Source organism: Pecten maximus, chromosome 6 (genome assembly GCF_902652985.1).
Source record: "Pecten maximus chromosome 6, xPecMax1.1, whole genome shotgun sequence".
NCBI classification, from domain to species: domain Eukaryota; kingdom Metazoa; phylum Mollusca; class Bivalvia; order Pectinida; family Pectinidae; genus Pecten; species Pecten maximus.
The window spans coordinates 10,927,215-10,953,556 of record NC_047020.1 but is presented as its reverse complement, the minus strand read 5'-3'; the positions used below and the strand labels follow the sequence as shown (position 1 = coordinate 10,953,556).

At 34.3% G+C, this 26,342-nt stretch overlaps 1 protein-coding gene across 1 annotated transcript; it reads right to left on the bottom strand.

Annotated features, from left to right (window-relative positions):
• Positions 1 to 1,131: 1,131 nt before the first annotated feature.
• Positions 1,132 to 26,326, bottom strand: LOC117328947 (syntaxin-binding protein 4-like). Its single transcript, XM_033886579.1, is given in 21 exon segments — positions 1,132 to 7,718; positions 8,635 to 8,692; positions 9,355 to 9,488; positions 9,822 to 9,868; positions 10,583 to 10,699; positions 10,800 to 10,964; positions 11,139 to 11,204; positions 11,471 to 11,569; positions 11,910 to 12,037; positions 14,379 to 14,475; positions 15,341 to 15,406; positions 15,409 to 15,557; positions 15,679 to 15,805; positions 16,471 to 16,580; positions 17,184 to 17,299; positions 17,594 to 17,668; positions 18,028 to 18,097; positions 18,988 to 19,083; positions 19,406 to 19,473; positions 20,553 to 20,654; positions 26,158 to 26,326. Coding segments are annotated over 20 exon segments (1,965 nt in total). The 5' UTR covers positions 20,615 to 20,654; positions 26,158 to 26,326; the 3' UTR covers positions 1,132 to 7,603.
• Between the last annotated feature and the right edge of the window lie 16 nt (positions 26,327 to 26,342).

Here is a 26,342-nt window from a genome sequence, read left to right as displayed (position 1 = left end):
TGAATTTTGATAATTGCAGGTTACTCCTACTATAGCATGTGATATAAAGTTATCATAAATAGAAAATATTTTGAAAGATGGGAAAAGAAGAGAAAATATCAGTCTTTCATTTGACTAATATGGATCATTTAATGGTGGATGCCAAGATCTCTCTGGGATCTCTGGTTTGGTTATATTTTTGAAACCATTGAAATCCCCACCAATGACCGTTGTTGGGCATCAAGAGATAAACAAAATCATGAGGTAAAATAGCCCGGGGGGCTTTTCCCTACTCCAATTTTTTTACATAGTAATGGCCCTTGATACAAAATGACTTCTTATTTTATCTCTTCTTAGAAAATAGCAAAATTCATTTGTCTCTTTTTTTTCTGTCTAGTTTTTCTAATGTAGAGCACAAAGGCGATACAACAAAGGCGATACATCCACTGCTGTGAATTTTTAGGTCACCTGAAACAAAGTCTCAAATGACCTATTCTGATTGCCTTTTTTCTCTCTCGATGTGTGACCATAAACAATTTGACAAATTTCATATTTTGCAGAAACTTTCCATGGCCAAAGGTCAACCAAAACTGAATTATATGGTCCTCACCCCCAAGGGAACCTAGGGGGGCAAGGCTAAAAGGGGTCAAATTGACTGAAATTTCAATAATCATCTTCTCAAGACCAAAATAAAGTAGAATCAAATACACATGTACTCTTCATAGAAGGGTCTCAAGGTGCTTTACCAAAATTGTGAATTTCATGACCCTGAGGTCTCACGTTTGCTCCTGGGGAGGGGATAAACTTTACCATAGTTTATAGGGAAATCACATTTTTGACTATCATTTGTTTGATTTTTATTGGAATTCATTCTAACTTGGTTCCAGTTAGCATGTTGAGATAACAGTTTGTGATGGCCCTGACTGACCCCCAGGGGCTGATGGACAAGGTCAAAAAGGGTCAGTAATATTTCAAAATTCGTTGTTGGTTGTTACAACTTGTTGTTACAAAGTTTTTAAGGCTCATGGGCCTCTTGTTGTCATTAAATTATTCACCCTTCTGTGGATGAAGCTATACTCAAGACTTCAGTGTAGGCTGATTGAGTTAGCAGTTGCTATGCTAGCAGTCTGTAAAAAATAACAAAACAATGAATATACATACAAAAGTACTTTATTGCTCTTCATCTGCTTTTACTGATTACAACCTGCGTAGCTACGGACGGGAAGATATAGTTCAAGTTAGTATTAGAAAAGTAAATATTTAACAGGAAAACTTTCGAAGGTTTCGAAAAACAAAATGTTTCTAGGACAAGAGTCTTGTTCTTATTTTTGCACAACCAGACTTGTATAAAAAATATAGCATCTGAAAAAAAATCTGGGTCATAGATTTACTCCCACATAAAATGTACTGTTTGAAACAATTTTGTGTTATGCACTGTAATAAATCATCAAAAACTTCATTCCATAAATTATGATAAACAAATATAATTTCATAAAAAACAGTTTAATAGTTATCTTATCAGTAAACTTAGTTTACTTAGTCTAGTAACAAAGAAAATGTTATATTTTTCCTCAGTTTGCTAAATTATTCATTAGAGACATAGCTATCAAATAAATATGGATATCCTAAGCTTTAAATATTTCTGATTAATGCAATATTTGAAATTAAACAAAAAAAAGTTTTTTATTTAAGCTCTAGAAAGTAGAAAGTTTGGACCAAAATCAATTCAAGCTACATTTAATAGCAGTAATACATTTAACTTCTAGCTGCGGGTATATGTAACAGATATATATTATAGGTACAATTACCAGCAATGCATTTGTGGAATAGTTAACACCAAGGTAATGAAATGCAGAAAATCAGAACATTATCACTTGATGTACTTGTATGTAAAATTACAAAATATATAAATGTTGAAATTTTAAACTGTTTTGCCTTGTGCAGACTTTGATCCCTACATAATGGATATTAATGCGATTCCTAAAGCTAAATGAAACCTACAAAACCACCATATGGAAACCTGTGATCCAATCGCGATCCATCTAATACACTATCGATCCATCTAATACACTTGGAAACAGAGGCTCTTTTTTTCTGGTTTACCCAGTCCATCAAAAATCATATAAGCTATAAGGAAGACATTATTTTGCACAAGACTACATAAGTTATGAATAGATGTACCTATCCAATATTACAATATACATCTGAGTATTGATTATGAAAAAGAAAACAATCCTGCTACATTCATATACAGTTATATATTCTATAACTCATACAATATCTATGTTGATAATTGGTCTTCTCTTCATTAATGGAATATGATACATGTGTAAGCCATGAGGTTTAATACAACACCCCTGTAAATATGCATAAACCATCAATTTAAAAGTTCACCTTTGAGCTTAACTTTGAGAGTTTAAAATTTGGAGTTCTACGATTGATATGATGTTGATAAATCACTGTGGTTAGTTCCTATTATTAGACTACTTTTTACTACTGCTTAGTATATATAGTGTACCAATTATACCTGTCAATACCTACCAAGAGTTTCGTTAGAGATTTAAACTGGGAAGTCTGACGTTTTACCAATGATGTAGGTACCACCCAAACACTAATATAACAGAAACATTTTATCAATGTCACTGTAAGGTATCAACCCTGGAACTTCGGGTTGGCTGACACTATAATGAATGAACTAGACAGACATGCTCCCTAGTCTGTAGGAAGGAGCTCATATTTTGCCAGGGTGACATGTAAAAAAAGTTGAAGACAAATTTAAAGTCCGACTTCAATTTTTGATCTCAATTTGTAACCTTAAAGTGATTTCCTTGAAGATAATCAATAGAACATCGCTGATTGATATTGTCTACAAAATATTGTTACTTATGCTCTGAAAATTTTAAATGTGCTTTCAGTTCATTTCATGAATCTTATCGTAAAGCAAAGGTTCCAATACATCCTTATAACTATTTAGGTTCTGACACATCCTAATAACTGTTTAGGTTCTAACACATCCTAATAACTGATCAGGTTCTAACACATCCTAATAACTGTTTAGGTTCCGACATCCTAATAACTGTTTAGGTTCTAACACATCCTAATAACTGTTTAGGTTCCGACACATCCTAATAACTGTTTAGGTTCCGACATCCTAATAACTGTTTAGGTTCCGACACATCCTAATAACTGTTTAGGTTCCGACATCCTAATAACTGTTTAGGTTCTAACACATCCTAATAACTGTTTAGGTTTCGACACATCCTAATAACTGTTTAGGTTCCGACACATCCTAATAACTGTTTAGGTTCCGACACATCCTAATAACTGTTTAGGTTCCGACATCCTAATAACTGTTTAGGTTCCGACACATCCTAATAACTGTTTAGGTTCCGACACATCCTAATAACTGTTTAGGTTCCGACACATCCTAATAACTAATGTGATTGAAGTATTATGCATTGGACATGAAAATATTAACTGATGGATAAATCATGCCGCACCTTGATTTGCCCCATCAAGACAAGCTTATACCTACGTTGATTTCAGGTGTGCAAAGGATTGCAGGTGTACCAATCTAAAACATCCAAATGGAAGAGTGCAACCTAATTCGACACTCAAGACATGACAATAGCTAAAAGAAATTGATACCAACAATATGGTTCATTAGCAGATTCTTCATTTGAACATGAAAAATCAAATTGGATGTGAGGCCATTTTCAATTAACTATGAACGTTACTAGCACTTTGATAGATGTATAAACTGCCACAATGTTAAATGAATTGTGGTGAATATCACCACAACATTCTACTGACATATTTCAGAGAAAACAGTCGTAAATCAAACACAAATGTATCCTGAATAGCTGTATTCAGTGTGTAATAATATCATATTGGATTGACATCAAGTATTCTATATCAATATATTGCCACACAATTGCAGGCAATGTTGAATCTGAATACCTATGTTACAATGGCAAAATATGGCTCTGACAGCAACACAACAAATATTTTATCAGATAATGATTATAGAATAACTTCTACACTTTAATGGAATATGACTTAATCTAACACAGATACAGTCATGATGACATAGATATATATACATAAAATAATCCAAAAGAGAAAACATCCACCAATGATCAGAACACTTATTAATGATAATAGATTGTATATATTGTATTACTTAGTAGGTATTGTTTCCCTTTTAACAAGTGATTAGACATGTAATGAAGTAAATTATATAAATCCCTCGAAGTTATATAGTGTACTAATTAATTATGTACTACATATATAGACCAGTAATGTATGTATAAAGAGACATTTAAATATTGGTGTCTTTATGACTGAACAACTAATTGCATTCGACAACTATGGCCATTTAAGATCACTACATATCAAATGTACTGATTTCACCACATAACACTTATGCTGTTTACTAAATGAATGAAAAATATTAAACTACCTCTGATCCATGGAAAACAAAAATGTAGACTTTGCCATATCTAATCCATGGTAAACTAATGATGTGTTCATACTGACACTAAAGGAGACATGATCAGAACAATATCTATATATGTGTTTTGACACTTAGAGAGACAGGACGACAACCAGGGACTGAACTACTAGTCAGAACTTTTACACATGGCCAACACACAGTAGGCAATAATACTGGCCTTGATAATCATCAAGATTGTATAACACTCAAGGATTTGAACAGATGTAAGTTACTGACGTAGTTAACATACAAGGCTGTAAAAGTTGTGGATTTTCTATTCAATAGAACAAAGGATTTCAGGAATAATACTTGAGAAAGAAACTCAATTTGTATAAAAAGAGTGTAAAAGTTTATAGTACAGTTATGAACACAAAATAATCGCTCTCTACCCGCATCATCAGTATCTAACTGATCAATATGACACTAAGGACAGAATGAACTAGGGATGGTAAACATTTTATCCATAAGTTACCTACAGGATTGATCTGTTTACCTTCACTTTCCAAATGGAAAGATAGCTACATCAGCATTATTTAATATATTTAGTATTTATTATCCAAATAAAACATGAGAATATTTGAATTAAAAAAAACATAATGGTTGTCATTGATCCCAAACAAGTTAATCGCAATAAAAATAATTATGTCTCTATTAAATAGAGTTGTGCTAGCATTTTGTTCCTGTTTTTGTTGCAGTTATCTATAAATGCTGTGTGAGAGCCCTCCTGTACAAGGACAGGGGAGATGAACCCAGGGCTTCCCAACCCTGGCAACTCCTACCAATTAAGGATGTGTGTATACAATTATTACTTTGCCATAGTTGTATACACATATATTTTTCCTGCTGGGGGAATAAATATTTGTATCATAAAAAAAATAATTACTACATTGCAGTACTCAAATCAGATCTACATCAATAAAAATGTATTATCATGACAGTGAAATCTAAAGTTACGATATCCAGTATATGTATATTATTATTCCAATAAAAAATAAACTGCACATAATAAGTTACTGACATCAACTTAATGAAAACATTGTCATAGAGGTTTTTTTATTTTTTCAATTTGTTTTTGTTTCACAAATGGAAATATATTACCGGTAACTGAAATACTTTCATTAACAATTAAATTAATAGAAAATCAAAGATGAGGTATGGAGTGAAAATTCATCAATTTTCTGATCCAATGTTAGAAAAACATAGTTTGGAGTTGAATCCTAAATTTGATAATTCATACATTTCTGGACTGTCTGGAGTGAAAAGACTCCACTGGTGTCCATCTGATTCTGTGACTGATGGATGGAAAGTGTCCTGTGCACAAATACATTTATCTACATCTATAAGTTTTTAGATTATATATTTGCTAACACTTCTGGCTGCTACTTTCTAAACATTGTTTGATTTATGAGGGAAAAAATCAAATTATAATGATGCAATGCAGAACTGTATCACCTATTTACAATAGGCATAAAAAAGGAGAAATAAAATAAATGTGATGATCCTTTTAAAATTCACACCCAAATCCCTTTTATTGAAAGCTAGTGAGGGTGGATTACAAGTGGGCTTGAATACAGGGACAAATAAGAGTGAGAGAAAGACCAAGTTGTCCTGTAAAATCCCCAACTTGACAATGGAGCACCAGCTGTTTATACGAAACTACATTAAATTTTCTGTAAGAAACACTGTTACTAAATTTATATAAAAAAACAACACTGTCATCAAGCTTTTCAAAACAAGACGTTATTAACAAAAAGCACATTTTGGGAGTAAATTGTACAAAACAGTCAATTTGACAAACATTGATTTATGAGGGAAACAACATTTAGGCAAAGCTACCACACCTGCAAGAGGCTTGTTACAAATTGATAATTGTGAATTCTGTGTCAAAATCCAATAAAATTATATCAAATCCATCACTATTAGCTGACCATGCAAAATGACTTGTTCTAAAATAATACAGCTAAAACCATATATATTCACTGAAAATTAAAAAGTGACCATATTAAGATTTTGATTAATACAAAATATATGCTTCAATATATTGGACTTGTTTATATAAATAAAGTGAAATCACTAGCCTTTTTATCACAGAACTTGCACACATATATGACAACCTCACAGCACACATAACCATACAGGTAGGTATATGTATATATCTATATCTCCTAAATCCGAACTCACCATTGAGAATCAGGTGTTCAACACAACCAATACCTTTATGTTGAACCTGTTACAGGTTGTAACAATGTAAACTTTTACACTGATAACGAGAGTAAAACCTCTGACAACCTTATAGTCAGTACCCCATTCACATTAACCATCAACACCAATGCATTGGTTTAAACTATGATTTGTCAGATCAACTTACAGTCAGATCAGAATATATTTTCACAAAAAATGGCATAATTCAGATTCTTTCTTCGATGATTATGAATGAGGACAATGCAGAAATTCATAATAAAATATGAAGTCAGAACAATTGGCTTTCCTAAGACTTACCCCTTACAAGTAAACTTCAAATACAGATTACCACGAAAATACATAAAAAGGGAAAACCAATGGGAAGACAATTAATTTGATGATTAATACTGATAAATGTAAGTCTGAATTAAATCCTTGTAAAACACAATAATGTCATACAGTAGACTGATCAATGTGACAGCTAACATCCCTTTCTGCCAGCTTGTGTATAGGCACCATTAAACAGTTCCTTAGAAATGTCCTGTATATAATAATTAGTAGAATTACAATGATCTCTTTGGTTCTGGTCACTACAATAGACTTATACATTTTATGCAAACATATAATTGCAGGTAAATGATAATGGCATTTAGAGGTCAAAAGGTTATAGTTGACTTAGAGGAAAGATATAAATATCAAGTTTATACCTGGTAATGTATAAATGTAGGTAATAATAAAGGTACAGTATACACAGGATTTTACCGGACATTGATAAATGTAAGGCCAGCACCTTCTCCAGGACACAAATCAAATTTTGGGAGATTCCAGGTCATTCAGAGACTTGAATGTCATGGCTGATGACAGCTGGGTAGTTCCGAATGCCATGGCTGATGACAGCTGGGTGGTTCCGCAGTCTTTGGATACAAAATTTTGAGAGTTTCCATGACACTACGACTGTTTAGGAGGTTCTGACGCCTTCTGTCTGGCCTTAGTTCCCTGTATTGGGTCCAGTTGCTGTACTCCAGACTTCGGATGTGACCATGTAGTTAATTGTGTAATATGACTGAAAATATACAGGTGGAAACTATAAAGGTAACTAAATAGACACCGAGATATATACACAACAGAAAATATGTACTGGCACCCAGATATATACACAACAGACAATATATACTGGCACCGAGATATATACACGACAGACAATATGTACTGGCACCCAGATATATACACAACAGACAATATGTACTGGCACCCAGATATATACACAACAGACAATATGTACTGGCACCCAGATATACACAACAGACAATATATACTGGCACCCAGATATATACACAACAGACAATATATACTGGGACCGAGATATATACACAACAGACAATATGTACTGGCACCGAGATATATACACAACAGACAATATATACTGGCACCGAGATATATACACAACAGAAAATATGTACTGGGACCGAGATATATACACAACAGACAATATCTACTGGTACCGAGATATATACACAACAGACAATATATACTGGCACCCAGATATATACACAACAGACAATATGTACTGGCACCCAGATATATACACAACAGACCATATGTACTGGCACTCAGATATATACACAACAGACAATATATACTAAGATATCACTCATTCTATACAATCTAAGTAGTACATATGTCAATGTATACAGGAATGACCAACCCTTCTTTATAATGACTTTAAGTTATCACTCAGTTCATACAGTCAGACGAGTACACCAATAATAACCTTTCTTTATGACTTTAAGGGTATTTTTCTCACTAGCATGAGCAGTTAATACAAATTTTGCTCTAGATATATGAGCAATTCTGACTCTGAATAAAATTTCTCTAAACAAGAACAATGTTGAGGACAAACTCATGAATTTACAATGACACCTGTATATGAAGTTGATTGGGATCTAAACTAGTAGACCTTGTTTATTTTAAAGACTTACTTGATGTAGTACTTCATGCCATCTGCAGTGTATGCTTCTTCCCAACCGTAAGGTAAAGCTGTAACACAATGTTATACGGTGATACAGAAATTACAGAAGATTTAACACATACAATAACCTGATAGTTGTACAATCGCTTGACAGGAAGTTCAATTTAAAGGTGAATTAAATGGTGGTCCATCGTATAGATCCATTAGTGAAACATTTACTACTGACTGCCTATCATTACTTGCTTTTAAATTGAATGTTTGATCAGTGTTAGGATCATTTTACAGGCTAATGCCCACAAATTTGATGCCCATCACAGTGAGATGTTAACTTAATACTGTCTAAGTGTCTATCACACTTTTATTTCCCAAAATGTTACAAGACATACCTCACTTAACCATCCGAGAAAACACAAATAAAGACAACAAGTGTTTTGTCTGAAAAATTCTGTTATAACCAACAAGTTATATACACAAACATCTACCCAAATAAAGAAATGCACCAAAAATCATTGAGCAATTTTCTTCATTAAAAACAAATTTCTATGAGATATGATCAGTAATTTGCTTTTATATTGTTTAATATCCTATCAACAGCTAAGGTCATTTAAGTTTATGATTGGTGAATATAAGAAACTGTAGACCAAGAAATCATCAAAAGTTGTTCCTTGAGAAAGTAGAATACACGATATAGACAAATGATAAGTATACATTTTAATCAATTGGTACTTACGCTCTGACTCTATGATAGCCCGAACTGCCTGGACCACCTCCTTAGCCTCAGCAGCCAAAGTTTTGGGGGTGGCCTTTTTGTGTTTCCCCAGATAGCCAGGTGGCCTATTTCCTCTGGCATTTTCCCCTTGTGACCTACGGTGTATATATAGAATATTGAATAATTTAAGCTAAACCTGCTTTGACCTTTTTCTTGCCGCAATTATGACACACCATAAAAGTTGTTACATTTCATACAGGTAACTGATACTGAGAACATGTTTGTTTACCGGGAAGGAACAGAATAATATCTCCACAATCATGTACGATGTACCTGTATATGATTGAATTGATATACTAAATGTTCTTTTCTACCAGTATTTATTTTTCCCAGTAATGAGAAATTTAATAACCAAAGTTCAATAAATAAAGTTGTTAAAATATCTTCTGCAACAAGATTTTGTCAATTGCTGATCAAGTGTGACTTACTTAGTTCCAAGAGAGTTGCCCTGGGCTGTTATAGTCTCGTGGACATGCTGAAATGACGATGGAATAACATTTCAGTTGGATAAATAAAAGCAAAGTGAGTGGGGCTCACTACGATATATCCAACATCACCAGTACAAGGCATGTGTGACTATTAAAAGTTACTCCAGTACCTCTAATCATTACAATAGCAAAGTGACCTTTGACCTTTTAACCTTGACCCTTCAATAATGGCATTATTGAAGGGTCAAGGTTAAAAGGTCAATGAGCATTAAATGCTCATTGACCTTTTAACCTTGACCCTTCAACAATGCTCAAATACTGTTGACCTTTACCATTAACTGATGACCACCAAAATCTAATCATACATAGACTGGATAGGATATGCATATGAACTAAATCTATTCAGTACACAGTTCATGAGATATCGTGAACCCAAGCTTTGTGCTATAGTTAGACTCACAAATGCATTCACTAACAAGTGTAAACACAGTATGATATACCTCTTTCACAAAGTGAAGGTTACAAGCCATTAGGATGATATAAATATGTATTAGTTTTGTGCATTATGCCGAATGAAAACGTTATAAATTTTACACAACTCAACATTATAAGACATCAGTACTGTATCAAATCCTGAAATTTAATAAATCAAACAGTAAGTGATTAAATGTGTTAATAAATCATCATAATGATTTAATATGTCACTTAACTATCAGAGATGTAGACACATGACCATGTATGCCAAAAACATTTACACAAACCTCTGCAAACTGAAGAAGTTTTTCTGTAGAGACCTCGTAAGCTTTCTTTCCAGCTTCAGACTTTTTCAACTGACAGTTTAACACTGCTAGCTTCTGCTGCATAGAAGGGCTCTGGTCCTGAAAGTGATAATTTAAAAAAAAATAAGTTAAAGTATCAGATGTGCTCAAAAGTGGACAGAATATATAATCATCCTTCACAATGTCCTGGATGACTTACATGTTGACCTTTGATGTTAGCCTTGAGTTTGGCAATCTCGCTCTCCAGAAGCTGTACAACCTCCTCATAGTCCTGTTCCATACTTCGAGCTGCCCGCTGGGCCTGTTCTGCTAGCTGGACCTTGGTCTTAAGGGACTTGGTCTCCTCTATGGCTCCTTGTGCTCTCTGTAATAAATAAGGAAAGTCAATACAGAGTATTTCTCTTACAAACTGTAGCATAATTACAGATTTTTTAATGTGACTACCAGGTAATAATAACTAGATTATTTCACTGTACAGAGACATACATCTTACCTTTCTGATGTAGATTATTTCACTGTACAGAGACATACGTCTTACCTTTCTGATGCTCTGTAAATCCTCTTCTGCCCTGAAGCAGGAGGATTCCTTTTCTTGTAACAGTGCCTGTAAAAAAGGTTAAATGTTGGCCATGTTTTACAGGAAATTCATCTTGACTAGTTAAAAGAAATAAAAAATATTGAGTGTGAAAATGAAAAGATTGCATTTGAAATTAAAATTTATGTATACACAAATGTATCAGAAAACTACAGCTGCTGGAAATCATTGCTAACACTTGTAAAGCAAATACCAAATTTAACAAAATCTTTGCTGATATGGACAAATTGTTCCTCTTGATCCCGAATCCATTACCTCTGATATAAGCCTATTACCTTCAATCTTTTTACTTCTTCTCGGAGCTCATTTCTTTCCTGTTGAAGACTTATCAGATCCTCATTGTTGTTTTCACCAAAATCTGTTATGATGCTCAACTGGAAAGTAATTCAGCACAATGAATGCTAAGTGTATGAAAGTATTCAGACTCCCAGATCGGTTACAACACCATCTATTTAAAAATGTTCAAGTTAATCATATGTTATAGCTGAACTGGCTATAGACACTGGGCCAGAAGTCATGTCTATTGTTTTAACTGTTATGTGTCTGAGAGTACAGGTTTATAATATACCACCTGTTTTTCTGGCGAAAGTGACACATCACAGGTAACATACACCACACTCATCAAAACAGCACAGAGAAATATGTAACTTGTACTAATATGAAAATGTATACAGGTTTTAGTGTATATACACTGGTTATAATGTAAACTGATACCTCTGGGTTAAATGCTGGTGGTTCTAAGATATTAGTGATGTCACTGGCAGCAAACAGCATCACTCCAGCACCAATATTCTTCTCTTCCAACTCGGCACGGAACAAGTTCCTGGCTACCACCACAAAATCTTTAAAAAAAAAAAACCCAAAAAAACAAATGTTTTAGTCAATTTTTACCATTATATATCTGGTTAATCATCTCAGTCTATTTTAGAACATGTTTATCTGTGAATAATCAGTACATATTCTTTACAGTAGCAGCTGTAGCCTATTTTTCTATAAACTGAAACCCTGGACAAATTTTAGGCATATATTTGGTACCAGGGACCCATATGCCACATTAGGAACATCATAATACACTAGACTCTATTTTTATATATGATATACTAAAACCCTTGACAAATTTGAGGCATATATTTGGTACCAGATAAACAAATTATGGAGACATGGGACTCATATGTCACATTAGGAATATCATAGTACACTAGACTCACCCAGAAACATTGTTATATGTGATAAGGAGATATTTTAGTGTTATTTACATATCTCTATAGCTGATCAGAGCCTGAGGTAACAATGTTATATAATCAACATACCTCCATAGCTGACAGTGCCTCAGGTAACAATGTTATATAATCAACATACCTCCATAGCTGACCGTGCCTGAGGTAACAATGTTATATAATCAACATACCTCCATAGCTGACAGTGCCTCAGGTAACAATGTTATATAATCAACATACCTCCATAGTTGATCAGAGCCTCAGGTAACAATGTTATATAATCAACATACCTCCATAGCTGACAGTGCCTCAGGTAACAATGTTATATAATCAACATACCTCCATAGCTGACAGTGCCTCAGGTAACAATGTTATATAATCAACATACCTCCATAGTTGATCAGAGCCTCAGGTAACAATGTTATATAATCAACATACCTCCATAGCGGACAGTGCCTGAGGTAACAATGTTATATAATCAACATACCTCCATAGCGGACAGTGCCTCAGGTAACAATGTTATATAATCAACATACCTCCATAGTTGACAGTGCCTGAGGTAACAATGTTATATAATCAACATACCTCCATAGTTGATCAGAGCCTCAGGTAACAATGTTATATAATCAACATACCTCCATAGCTGATCAGAGCCTCAGGTAACAATGTTACATAATCAACATACCTCCATAGCTGATCAGAGCCTGAGGTAACAATGTTATATAATCAACATACCTCCATAGCTGACAGTGCCTCAGGTAACAATGTTATATAATCAACATACCTCCATAGTTGATCAGAGCCTCAGGTAACAATGTTATATAATCAACATACCTCCATAGCTGACAGTGCCTCAGGTAACAATGTTATATAATCAACATACCTCCATAGCTGACAGTGCCTCAGGTAACAATGTTACATAATCAACATACCTCCATAGCTGATCAGAGCCTCAGGTAACAATGTTATATAATCAACATACCTCCATAGCTGACAGTGCCTGAGGTAACAATGTTACATAATCAACATACCTCCATAGCTGACAGTGCCTGAGGTAACAATGTTATATAATCAACATACCTCCATAGCTGACAGTGCCTGAGGTAACAATGTTACATAATCAACATACCTCCATAGCTGACAGTGCCTGAGGTAACAATGTTATATAATCAACATACCTCCATAGCTGACAGTGCCTCAGGTAACAATGTTATATAATCAACATACTTCCATAGCTGACAGTGCCTCAGGTAACAATGTTATATAATCAACATACCTCCATAGCTGACAGTGCCTGAGGTAACAATGTTATATAATCAACATACCTCCATAGTTGATCAGAGCCTCAGGTAACAATGTTATATAATCAACATACCTCTATAGTTGACAGTGCCTCAGGTAACAATGTTACATTATCAACATACCTCTATAGCTGATCAGAGCCTGAGGTAACAATGTTACATAATCAACATACCTCCATAGCTGACAGTGCCTGAGGTAACAATGTTATATAATCAACATACCTCCATAGTTGACAGTGCCTCAGGTAACAATGTTATATAATCAACATACCTCCATAGCTGATCAGAGCCTCAGGTAACAATGTTACATAATCAACATACCTCTATAGTTGACAGTGCCTCAGGTAACAATGTTATATAATCAACATACCTCCATAGCTGACAGTGCCTGAGGTAACAATGTTATATAATCAACATACCTCCATAGCTGACAGAGCCTCAGGTAACAATGTTACATAATCAACATACCTCCATAGCTGACAGTGCCTCAGGTAACAATGTTATATAATCAACATACCTCCATAGTTGATCAGAGCCTCAGGTAACAATGTTATATAATCAACATACCTCCATAGTTGACAGTGCCTCAGGTAACAATGTTATATAATCAACATACCTCCATAGCTGACAGTGCCTCAGGTAAGAATGTTATATAATCAACATACCTCCATAGTTGACAGTGCCTGAAACATCAATGTTTAGTTGTTCCCTCATCAGCTGCTGTTGTTCCTGTGTGGGATCCAAACCTAGATACCTCAGTGCCTGTAACACAAATTTTCTACACTGATGAAAGTCATAACTTACATAATATTCTGATAATGACTTCTACTGATGATAGTGTTCAACTTTATTTTGTAAGAGTGATTTTTTTTTGGAGGGAGGGGGGAGGGGAGGGGGGGTGAACCATTTTGTTATGAATAATCATTAAATTCCTTTCACTTGTAAAATAGCTATGTTCATGTAATTTACTTGAGTTCTGTTAAATAATCTTCATTCTGGAAGAAATAAAGATTATAATAATAAAGTTTATAATTTATTTTACAACAAATGGTGAAACAAGTGAAACAAATTATCAACTTAATCACTTGGTGCGGCAGATGACTCAAATATCTTTTCATGACCAATTGGTGAATCAAACCCCAGTCACCTAGGTGAAAAGTGAGTGTTACCACCGTGCCAACAGACCACCCTACTATAAGTGTTGAACCTATTGAAACACTTAGGCTAACTATAGTTCAAAATCCGCTCTTATCTTACTGCTTATGCCAGTGCCCTTCTAAGTGAAAAGCTGATATTCCAGTATGATAGCACTTCAAATTTGGCATCATTACTTTAGTGTTGTTTATGTAGGTTGTATGGGTGTTACGAGATCACATAATTGTACAGTCTAAGGGAGATAATCTAACTCCATATGTATATGAGTTATTCCCCTTTGTTGTAATTCTTTTCGTTTGTGAGATACATTTTGAGGATTCATATAAAGACTTGGAACAGGAAAGACGTTTGTGGTTTTGTCTGACGATATGTAGCATAAAGAGAGTTCCCCATACCTCACAACATTACATTAGGGACTTACAAAACTTTTAAAGCCGGACAACCGGTAGAAAGTTTTAATAGAAAGTCTCACCACTTCTAGTTTCTCTATCTTTAATCTGACGTGGGGATCCAAGGATAGTTTACGAGACTGAGACATGGACATCGCATGATGGTTTCCAGCGTGAGAATTAAGATAGAGTTTCCTGCGTCAGTCTGTGATCCAGGCATGGTGAAGGCACTCGTTCCTTGTACAGGAGAGGGCTCCTCCGTACCAAACAGAGAAGATAACTCAACATTGCCAGTCATCCCTAGAAATAATCATTTATTTGTATCAATAAACAATACAACAATTCATATTTTTTTCAAAAGTGATTAAGTGATTATATACACTTTCAACAAAACTAAAATTAAAACTAAATTTCTACTGACCTTTCACCTGTGGCGTTGAGGCCATGTTAGGAACCATTTTTCTAGCAACAGCTTTTGGTAAACCATTGGGTTGTGCTGGAGCCACACCATTTGTCAGCACCATGTCATGGCCTCGGTCACTCAATCTCTGGTAGAAACATGATCACATGTATTTAGGCAAGGAAAAGTCAGTCCTACTTCGGCACACAACACTACTTCATATATATATCTTAAGATACGGATAAAAAATTAGAATTAGAAAGTCTGGTGTTCTTACGTTTGAGAGAATCATGTTATTTACAACCAAACAAACCCTCACTATAATATGTGTGATAAATTAAATGAAAGGTTTAGTCTACGATTTTTTAATGTGCTATTGACACACTGTCAATAAGTTCTTTTACGAATGGTAGATTACCAGTATTCATCAATGATGTACAACAGGCTGTATCAATATACCAAGGTTTGATGTTTCAGTTGCACAGAAAATGTACATATAATGTCAGAGGGAACAAAATGTCACAGTATCCTATATAAAGGTAGGTGGATATGTGCCATGTTTATGTCCTTGACCAAAATAGAAGTCAAAGCTTAAAGCAAAATAACAATTCTATAACAGAAGACTCTACCATCTGAAAACATTGTAACATAGTAAAATGTGTTCATAATAAGCAACAGAAAAACTAGAATAACAGTAAGGTTAAAAACATGGAGGGATGAGATGCATCCTAGTCCCCTCTGGCAGTACATTAGAACTGGTTCCCATTCTGGTCAAGTCATACTTATATATATTAGCTGAATTACCTCCCTTACCTGAACTGGTCCCCTTGGGCTGATCTTGGACCCAGATGAGTTCCTGGGGCTGATGTTGCTGGACTCACTCACACCATTCACTTCTGGAGATATACCAAAACTGTCTGTCCCTGTGGTAAATTGTAAGAACATTATGTTGCCTTGTCTTATTTGTTATGGGTTTTTTTTTAATCATAAAACAAATGTCCCAGAACATGACAAAAGGTTTTACTATGAAACAATTTTAAGTACAAATGTCCTGAATTTCACATGTTACTTTAACATGATTTTTAAGGGCAAGTTGGATCATCAACCATTTACTATGGCCTGGCTTTTCCATCTAATAAGATTGCATATGTGAATTTCCATATGGTGAGGTATGTGCAGGTGATGTCTCATGACTGTGGCTGCACCAAAGTAAACCTTTTGACAGAGCCATAGCCAACTAGGCATGCACATTCATAACATCTTCTTTCTCTATACTTTATATGCAAGTCAAGTGCAACCAAAGTGAATTTGCTCCCTCTATAATAAGACCATAGACATTTAGGATTCTGACCAAACTCACTCTAGGTTACAACAACAGTTTTCAAGAGAGGACACTGACTTAATGGTTCAATTGAACAAACCAAAAAAGCAACTTGCATTAATATAATTTTCTTGTTGGTAAAGTTTTTTAACATCACAAATGTATCCCTGGCTACTTAAGTAACAGATTGTGTTCAGTAAATTACCATATCCTGATGGAGTTGTAGCCCTTGAGCTGTGCTTGCTGTGTGAATCTGTCGGCACAGGTGTACTAGGGAAACTGTAGCCATTTTGTTTCTCTATAATCTCTTTAAATTCAAGTCTGCAACAGTTACATTTGTATAAATGGATTTTTATGGAGGTAAATGTCTATAATATCATAGCAAAATTAGGCAAAGGTGTTCATCAACTGTTATTTCATTGGTAGTTCAAAATAAACAGATTTACAATTACAGATTGTCATAAAAATTGTTCGACAGAAAGATAAACTCTTACATAAATATTAAACGGAAAAAGAAAGTTCCCATAAATGACGGATACAAATATAAATAAATTCCTCCATTTTCTCTGGTGCCACAGTGTGTGCTGACTATATCAGAATCTGTGGTTCACTTACCTGGCTTGCTCATCATTTGTTATGATCATTTCTACCCTATTTGTAGCTGAGGCCTGCCGTAATATTGATACAGCCCTGAAGATCAAGATTTATAATGTACACAACACAAGGGATTGATGTTAGTGTGTCAGCAATAATAACATATGTTATAGGATTATGAAATCCTTTCTGGAATCATTTCTTAGATAGATTATTGTTTTTATTATTTATTAAGTAGTTATGCTTTCAATTATTTCTCTCTTCCAATGTGTGAAGTTGGTTTGAAAGTTTAAAAATGTTTAGAATTGTATATATGCATTTTATGCACTTATCTACTTTAAAAAGCAAACAAGTCTGCATCTTTAATAAGTATACCTAAGGTTTAATGAAAAACTGTTGTACACACCATACAGTATTAGAAAGAAACCTTGATTGCATGTAAAATGAAAGCTCACCTCTCATTTGTGACACCTTCCAGACTTTCTCCATTCACTTCAAGTATCTGATCTCCATGTTGAAGATGTCCTGTTAAAACCAGCAGGAACATTTTAATGGCTGTTCTCCAAGGACAAAGCAGTGCTTAAAATTTGTTTCTCACATTCTACCAGGAAACAGAAACAGCTTCTACATCATGGTAGAATATCGTATATTGATGAAATACTGAACATTTCAATTGCAGTGGACTAGATAATATCAATAAATCTTACAGGAACAGATTTTAAACAAAACAAACAAGATCCAGCATCCGGTATAGGTAGTTCTGTATGTACGATAGTCTCCCTAGGATGGATTCTAAATGGAATACACGAGTCTGGTCCATAAAACTTTATAAACAATTAGTATAGAACAATTCAAAATATAGGACTTATATAGTACCTCTCTCTGGCAACTACACATATTGTTTACCGTTGACGTCATAGATAGTACACAGGTTACAATGACATAGTATGTAAGCAACATCATCATCTACACATCTTGGCAGAATTATGCTAGATGACTGTAATGATATACCATGTTGGATATAAACATGTACATATATACCTTAGGGACATTTATTTTACTAATTATATTAACTAATAATTGTTCTGTTTGCTCTTTATTATGAATTATTTTTTTAAATTGTTCCACTGTTTTGAAAAAGCTTTAAGGCATACCTAATTTGCCAAACATGCATATATTTAAACCATCAAATCTGTTGAAGATCTACCTCCGGATGTTGTCTGGTCTTCTCTACACATAGTAACAGACTTAAGTCAACAGTAAACTTTAAGGAATATCAACATTCAGACACATTCTGTAGTACCATGGTAACCTTTTGGTCCATTATGAATTGAATGGAAATAGTCAGTCCTGCCATGGAGGTCAAATGGGTTGAATACAAAAATTTGTTTAACAATTACATCCTTAGTAAATACCTTCTATATCTGCCAAACCTCCAGGTAAGGTTCTTTTCACAAATATGCCATTGTTTTCTCGCCCATCAACACTACATCCTCCACAGATTTTAATTCCTGTGGGAAAAGAGTACAACATATGGACATGCTTCGACTTACAATGTAAATATTGTTCAAAAAAGGTCTTGCAAATAGTTCTTCACTCATCACAACCTGAATTCCTGACTCTACTTCCTAATAATAGCAGTCATAAAAAAAAGCAGTGATGTCTCAATAACACTACAGGATATTTAGATATTGAGTTTCGAAAAATTAATTTAGTGTGATCCCTGAAACATACTGTCTGATAATTTCTAGTGCTTTTGATAGCAATTACAAACTTCAATACATTATCGTAAAGCTCTTAGATTTTTTATCTTTACAAGTAAATGTTATTTACCTAGTCCCTTAGAGCAATCTTTGTAAATAATCAACTCTGCATCCCTTCCTTCATCTTCCTCATCACTTCTGTAAATGAGAATAGATGATACTCAGAACAAACTTAATTCACTTTAATTCACTAGAATAAAACACATTACAAAAACTGACATGTTTATGAATTACGAGGATGATTTTCATCAATCTAATAAAATGTATGTAACATTATATTTTACAGGAGAAGGAGAAAATGTAGCAGCCAGACGGGGATTCGAACCCGGGACCTAGGAACACTAGCCAATAGCCCGAGTTTTCTCTGGCCCTGTCACCATGTCTGGTGTAGGGCCAGAGCGCACTACTATATGAAAACGTGGAATTATCCGACACCGTTTGGTATCGCTAAGAATTTGGTGCAAATACAATAAAATCGGGTGTGACATAACACCTACCTTAGATTTATGGATAAATGAGATATTTATTTACCCCAGAACACCCATTTAGTCTCATCTAGGTGTTTTTTTCTGTCCGTATAGAACCTCGTTTTACGCTAGTCAAAATTTCATACTTTACTCGACGCCATATTGCTAACTATGTAGGTCGCGGGCAGCCTAATTACCCTAATCAGTGCACGATGGAGCGAAAAGGAAAAAAAAATGCAACATTTATTTTTATATATTTTACCCCTTATAATTTAAGGTCAACAGTACGGAATTTTGACTAGCGTAAAGTGATGGTCTATACGGACGGAATAAAACACCTAGTTGGGGCTAAATGGGCGTTCTAGAGTACATAAATATCTCATTTATCCATATATGTAAGGTAGGTGTTATGTCACACCCGATTTTATTGTATTTGCACCAAATTCTTAGCGACACCAAACGGCGTCGGATAATTCCACGTCTTCATATAGTAGTGCGCTCTGGCCCTACACCAGACATGGTGACGGGCCAGAGAAAACTCGGGCTAACTAGCCAAATGCTCTACCAATTGAGCTACATTGTACCCGGTCGCCGATGATCGTCAAGTCCAGTTCCGCTACAATATCATGATCATGTATACTATTAATATAATGAATCTTGAATCTCCAATTCAGTAAATTGAATATGTAAAATTCAAACTACCAGAAGTTATTATGATCAGTCTTATATAAACATTATACTCGGCCTCACCCATTTTCTAACTCATAGTTCTGCTCTGTTTCCAGCTGTGTTACAACAACAGTTGACGACATATCTGTCCTTGGAAATTAATTACATAATCTGTACTGCTGTCTGCAAAACAAAAACAAATTGATCGTTACAAAATCATGTTACTTATTGGAAAAATGTGTCTATTTAATATTTGTGTCCTTGAGGTTTCCTTTTCTAAATCAAACATCATCATCCTTTACAAATTGCTAACCGTTATCTAAATGTTTAATGTATCCTCATCGGCATATCTAGGTCAGTTGCCTAGGTGTTGCTACTGCCTTTGTTGATGTTGCTAAATTTACAGAAGTTAGAAACCTAATGATTGTCAGATTTGTAATCAGTGACTCACAACCATATATATTTTCTATAACTCGGGACGGGTATTGTGGCAGATGCAGTTCTGTATCTGCATCGTGAAATATCGGGCTTGACTTTTTACTCAAATACACTCAAATATACTCAAATACACTCAAATATACTCAAATACACTCAAATACACAAAATAAATACTCAAATACAAATAAAATTCACTTCTATAACATCAATTTGTATGTAATGTGATCATTAATTTGTAAATATTACGACATAAGGCCTGATAAAAACCAAAACCAAACAAACAACTTTGCAAGGGAGGTAACTCCTTTTCCTATACAACCTATCATACCTATTGAAAACGTCAGTCTGGTTTTCTTTAATGTTTTTTAAGGCCTGACTCTTTCCTACAAATACATTTGATTATTACTATTTTTTTTAAGGATGTTAGTCTGCCTGTCTCTTTCTACTAAATATATCAAATTACATGTAATATTGTTACTCAATCAAAATACTCTAGATTTCAATACATAAACTATAAAATGCCATGTATGCAAAAAATATTTACTCATGCACAAATATTTTTTTTAGTTTAGGAAATAAATTTTTTTGTCAGGTTATAGTCACTTTCAGCATTATACGGAATTACCGTGGATTAAAGGAAAAGTTTCCGTTCGTCCTTGTCCAAGTGTCACTTATACTCAAAATATAACAATACATGTACTAATGACTGTGTTTGATGCACTATTGTTCATGTATTTTATCCTATAGATTTTAATTCCCCTTATCTCTCTATATCTATATCTGTGTAAATTTATGTGTGCTTATCATATCTATTCCGATGCCGATGGCAAAAGAGAATCAAATTTCCAGGAGGCATAGGAAGCGAACGGAGAGAGCTAACCATGGCACAGGATATGTGATGAACTTTAGAAACAGCAGATCAGAGTGTTTTGAAAAGTGAATAGTGTGAACTTCTGCTATCGGCATCGGAATAGTTTATTGGAATAGTTTACTTGAATTGTTTATTTATTTGATAATCTATAGTCATAATGATTTTTTTTAAAATTATATATGTCATCTTGTAAAAATAAATGTATTAATATGTATGTAAAATTATATAGGGAAAGCTGGCTTAATATAAGTTTGATAACTTGTGCCCAATTCCCATGTATATATCAAGAAACAATAAAATATGTTTAAATCAAAATGTGTTTTATCATTTTCTCTGGCATTAATGGCATTAATGACAAGGATTTTATTAGAATGAACAAAAACATTTGTCCAGTCTCATCTATTTTTATGGCATATTGTAGCACAATTATCCTCAGTAAAATATTTAGATTTTAATTTTCTTCAAATCTAATGGGCAAATTTCCTTCTATTTCAAATTAGTGATAGGTTTTTGTCCAACTTTGGTCTGAGCTGTCTTTGAGTCATGTAAAGCCGCCAATTTAAGGAAATTAATTATGGCTTCAAATAATTTGTTCTGTGACCTATGGAGCCCTTAGTGTTGAGCCCAATAGGAAAAATTCCTTAATATTTTCCTTTAATGTAGGAATGACATGGTTTTTCTTAATCAGGTCCATACAGGTGCCCTATAGTAATCACTGTCTGTTTGTTTGTTTGTCTGTCCATCCACAATAGTTCCTTAACTTTCATACTTATTGATCATGACCAACTCCTGACCAAGACAAAGCTACATTTAGGTCACTCTGGGTGAGAGGTCAGGGTCATTTGGATCAAAAGATGAAGGACAATGTAGATCTTTGACAATAATTCTGTCTGTTTGTGTGAAGGTAAAAGCTAACGTGTGTTTTATAGTATACTGTATTTATATTTCCATTAGCACAGAAACTGTGATTATAACTGATAAAATGAATATTTTATAGTCCTTCCTGTGAAATCTAAAGCAGGTCAGCATTTTCTCAAGCCTAAGTTGAGTATAGGACACACATTCTTCAAATGTATATTTTCATATAAAATATGAAATTCCAAAAATAGAATGAAACCTCTAAACATTTTTATTATTTTTGTATATGTCACACGAGTAGTATAATATGTGGGTATTTCTTCAATTATGCACAAACAATGTTCAAATGAAGCACAGTTTATTCAACATAAAAATCTAAAAATAACATCTGTATAAAATGAAATTATCACCTTGGCCAGTGTCCCAAGGTAATATAATTATATATTCCATAACTACTTAGAGATTTTCTCCTCTGCCATGTGGAACAAAGCTTTCCTGATGTGAATATTAATCTTTTACTTTATAATTGAATGTAAATTACAATTATGCTACAGTTTCTACTTATTTAATGGTAAACCATAAGGTAATACACACAAGTAGCTGTAGAGATTAAATATTAATTTCACAATTTGAAGTAAACTTTGTCCACCACGACAATTCTCCCACTGCTCTGAGTATCTAGACGTAGACTTCAGCTCCAGAATTGGACGGTACCAAGGTTCCCATGAGCCATTCCCCATACAAGTTAGGAGATTTACAGACTCGCCTGGGCCTTACAGCTGGTATCGAGTCTTGTGTCTGACCTTCACTGCCTGCAGTGTTGGAATTTCGACACACACCCTTATTACCCTGTTTCGGAGAATCCCCTGAACCAACAGTATGTGGTTGCACTGGCTGTCGCGACTCAGCAACAGTGCGTCTGGGTCTCCTAGCAGGAATAACATATCTGGGTGTTTGACTCCCATCCTCATCTGAGCTATCAGAGTCAGTAGTTGAGGAGGAACTCTCAACTAACTCTATTCCGGCATTCTGATGATTTCGGGTTGTCTCCCTTGGTTCCTGGGCACCCGCTGTTCTGGGTAACCACATGAAAGGGAGGAGCAGGTTCCTATGTACAGTTTTTATAGGTCCCTTTCCCGACTCTTTCTGGATCTTGTATACAGGCATATCAACATTTGGCACACTAAGGATAATGTAGGGATCCTTAGCCCATTTATCTGCCAACTTTTGCTTGCCACATATACCAACGTTCCTCATCAGAACCCGGTCTCCTACTTCAACATGATTTAGGATTGCACAAAAGATACATGATATTAATATCTTTCAAAATAAATCAAGAGATGGATGCTGTATAGCAAAAACCAATAATAGTTGTTTGTTCCTAGGATACGTGAATGATGCTCAGGGACTTAACACAGTGATCAAAGGACCCAAAAGCAACCAAAAAACTAATATCAGATCAGTTGATGTTAAAGGACTAGTTAATAGATTATATCCATAAATCATCATACTGTCACTAGTAACGCACTTCGGTACAAGTAGTATTTCCTAAAACTTAAAGAAAGGTCAAATGTTTTAAGTATTTATTTATACAAAAAATGAAAATCTATATGGAATAAAGATTTTTTGCCATCATCAGATGGAAGTACATCAACAATTCCTATTTATCTTTTAGTCTGATCAGGAAAACAAAATGGCTTTAAGCCAGCCAGCCCACCATCAGTTTCAACAGTTTAATCTGTTATTGATACATTTCCAAAAGTTTTTCTTAAGATCTATCTTAGACTTCAAATGTAGGTTTCCAATATAATCAAATGAATAATAAGTAATAGGGGAAAGAAGGGAAAAGTAGAAAAGAGATCAATCTCAATGGTGGACACCAAGATCCCCTGGAATCTCTTGTTATACAGCTGATGGTTTATGATTATTTCTGATGCTTTTTTAAGTCTGATTTTAAACAATGATGAAATCCTGCTAAAGATACACGGACATGTTGATTTCATTTGGAAGTCAATTCTAATAATCCACCTATTGCTCTTGAGATATAATCTAAATTTGATATCATTCATTCTAATGTTGGTCACATATCTCTTCATACTACAGGTATTTTACAGTAATATTCATATGTAATGCTATCCACTCAGTGATTGAGATTACAGTAGACTACACTCGCTTTGTGGATATTGACAACTTGGCTATCATATTAACATACTACATGTAATTTAATTTTAAAATTATAACTGAAATTTTATGACAGCATGGCACAAAAAGTCATCTGGAAAATTTTTAACAGTTTATCGAAAAATTATTACGGAAAATACTAATTCATTGCCTTGACTTCGATTTTCAATGAATTAATTACTCAAAGATTGAAATATGGATTTGTGAGGGGAACAAATTCAATAAAATGAATTGTTTTACAAAATACCACAAATTTGACAACAATTTTATACAGAGAATCAAACACAGTTTGAAATTCTTGTAATAAATATTAATTATAACTATCTAGTATGAGTATTTTTGCATTTGTGAGTAGATAATCCGGATTTCAGTTTTCCTGCTCCTTTTTATTTTATTCGCGCCCAATGCGTAAACAAAAATTGGGTCGTGAATGGGGTATTTTGATTATCATTTTTAAATACTTCTTGAGAAAATAAATAAAAAATATTTTACATGTGACCTCTATATATACCAAAGAATACTATTTTGTGTCTATTATATCATAAAAATATTGATTACAGGTCCGTTATCGACCATTTCGACAAATCAACTCTGACGGCAATGGGATATCGGATATTTTGACAATTATTTCAAAATACTTCTAGTGAAAATTAATCTAAGATATTTGACATATGCCCTCTATAGACACCAAAGAATACCATATTGAGTCCATTCTCTTATGAAAATATCAATTTCGGGTCTATTATCGGCCATTTCTGTAATTCAACTCTGACGACAATCGGGCCGCGAATCGCGACTTCTCGGTCAAATAAACCCCTAATGTTTTGCATATGATACAGTTGAGCATTTCAGAACAAATATTTGGCTCTGTTCTCTGAAAAAAATGCTGATTTAAGTCCCATTTCCCAACGTTTCGATAATTCCAAGTCAATTTCGGTAAAGCCTAAATATCCCAACCGACCCAGGCCTATCATAGTTCGTAAGAATCACCAAGATCGTATATTAACGACCATGTTACGCACAAAATAAGGTTATGTGTGTGAAATACATTTGTATTTGAGTATATTTTTGTGTATTTGAGTATATTTTTGTGTATTTGAGTATATTTTATGTGTATTTGAGTGTATTTGAGTGTATTTGAGTATATTTGAGTGTATTTGAGTATATTTGAGTGTATTTGAGTAAAAAGTCAAGCCGTGAAATATCCCTCCTGTCTAGGAGACCCCGGGCTGGTCATCGTCTGTGTGTACACATACCCCGGAGTATTTAAGTTAATTACTGAGGCCGAATTTCAGCATACCTGTTTGCTGTAATGAAACTTCTATAAAGTCTACTTACCTTCTATAAACATTCATGTGAGGAGATGTCTTTTGCCATGAATATGGCACCAGTAGATGCTTACTGGTGAGCAAGAATATAGACAATTTTTATCATCATTCGAGTTCTGAGTGAAAATATTTGAACTATTAACTGCAAAAACGTAGAATTTTCTCTGTGTACAAAGGAAGCGGAAACACTTATGA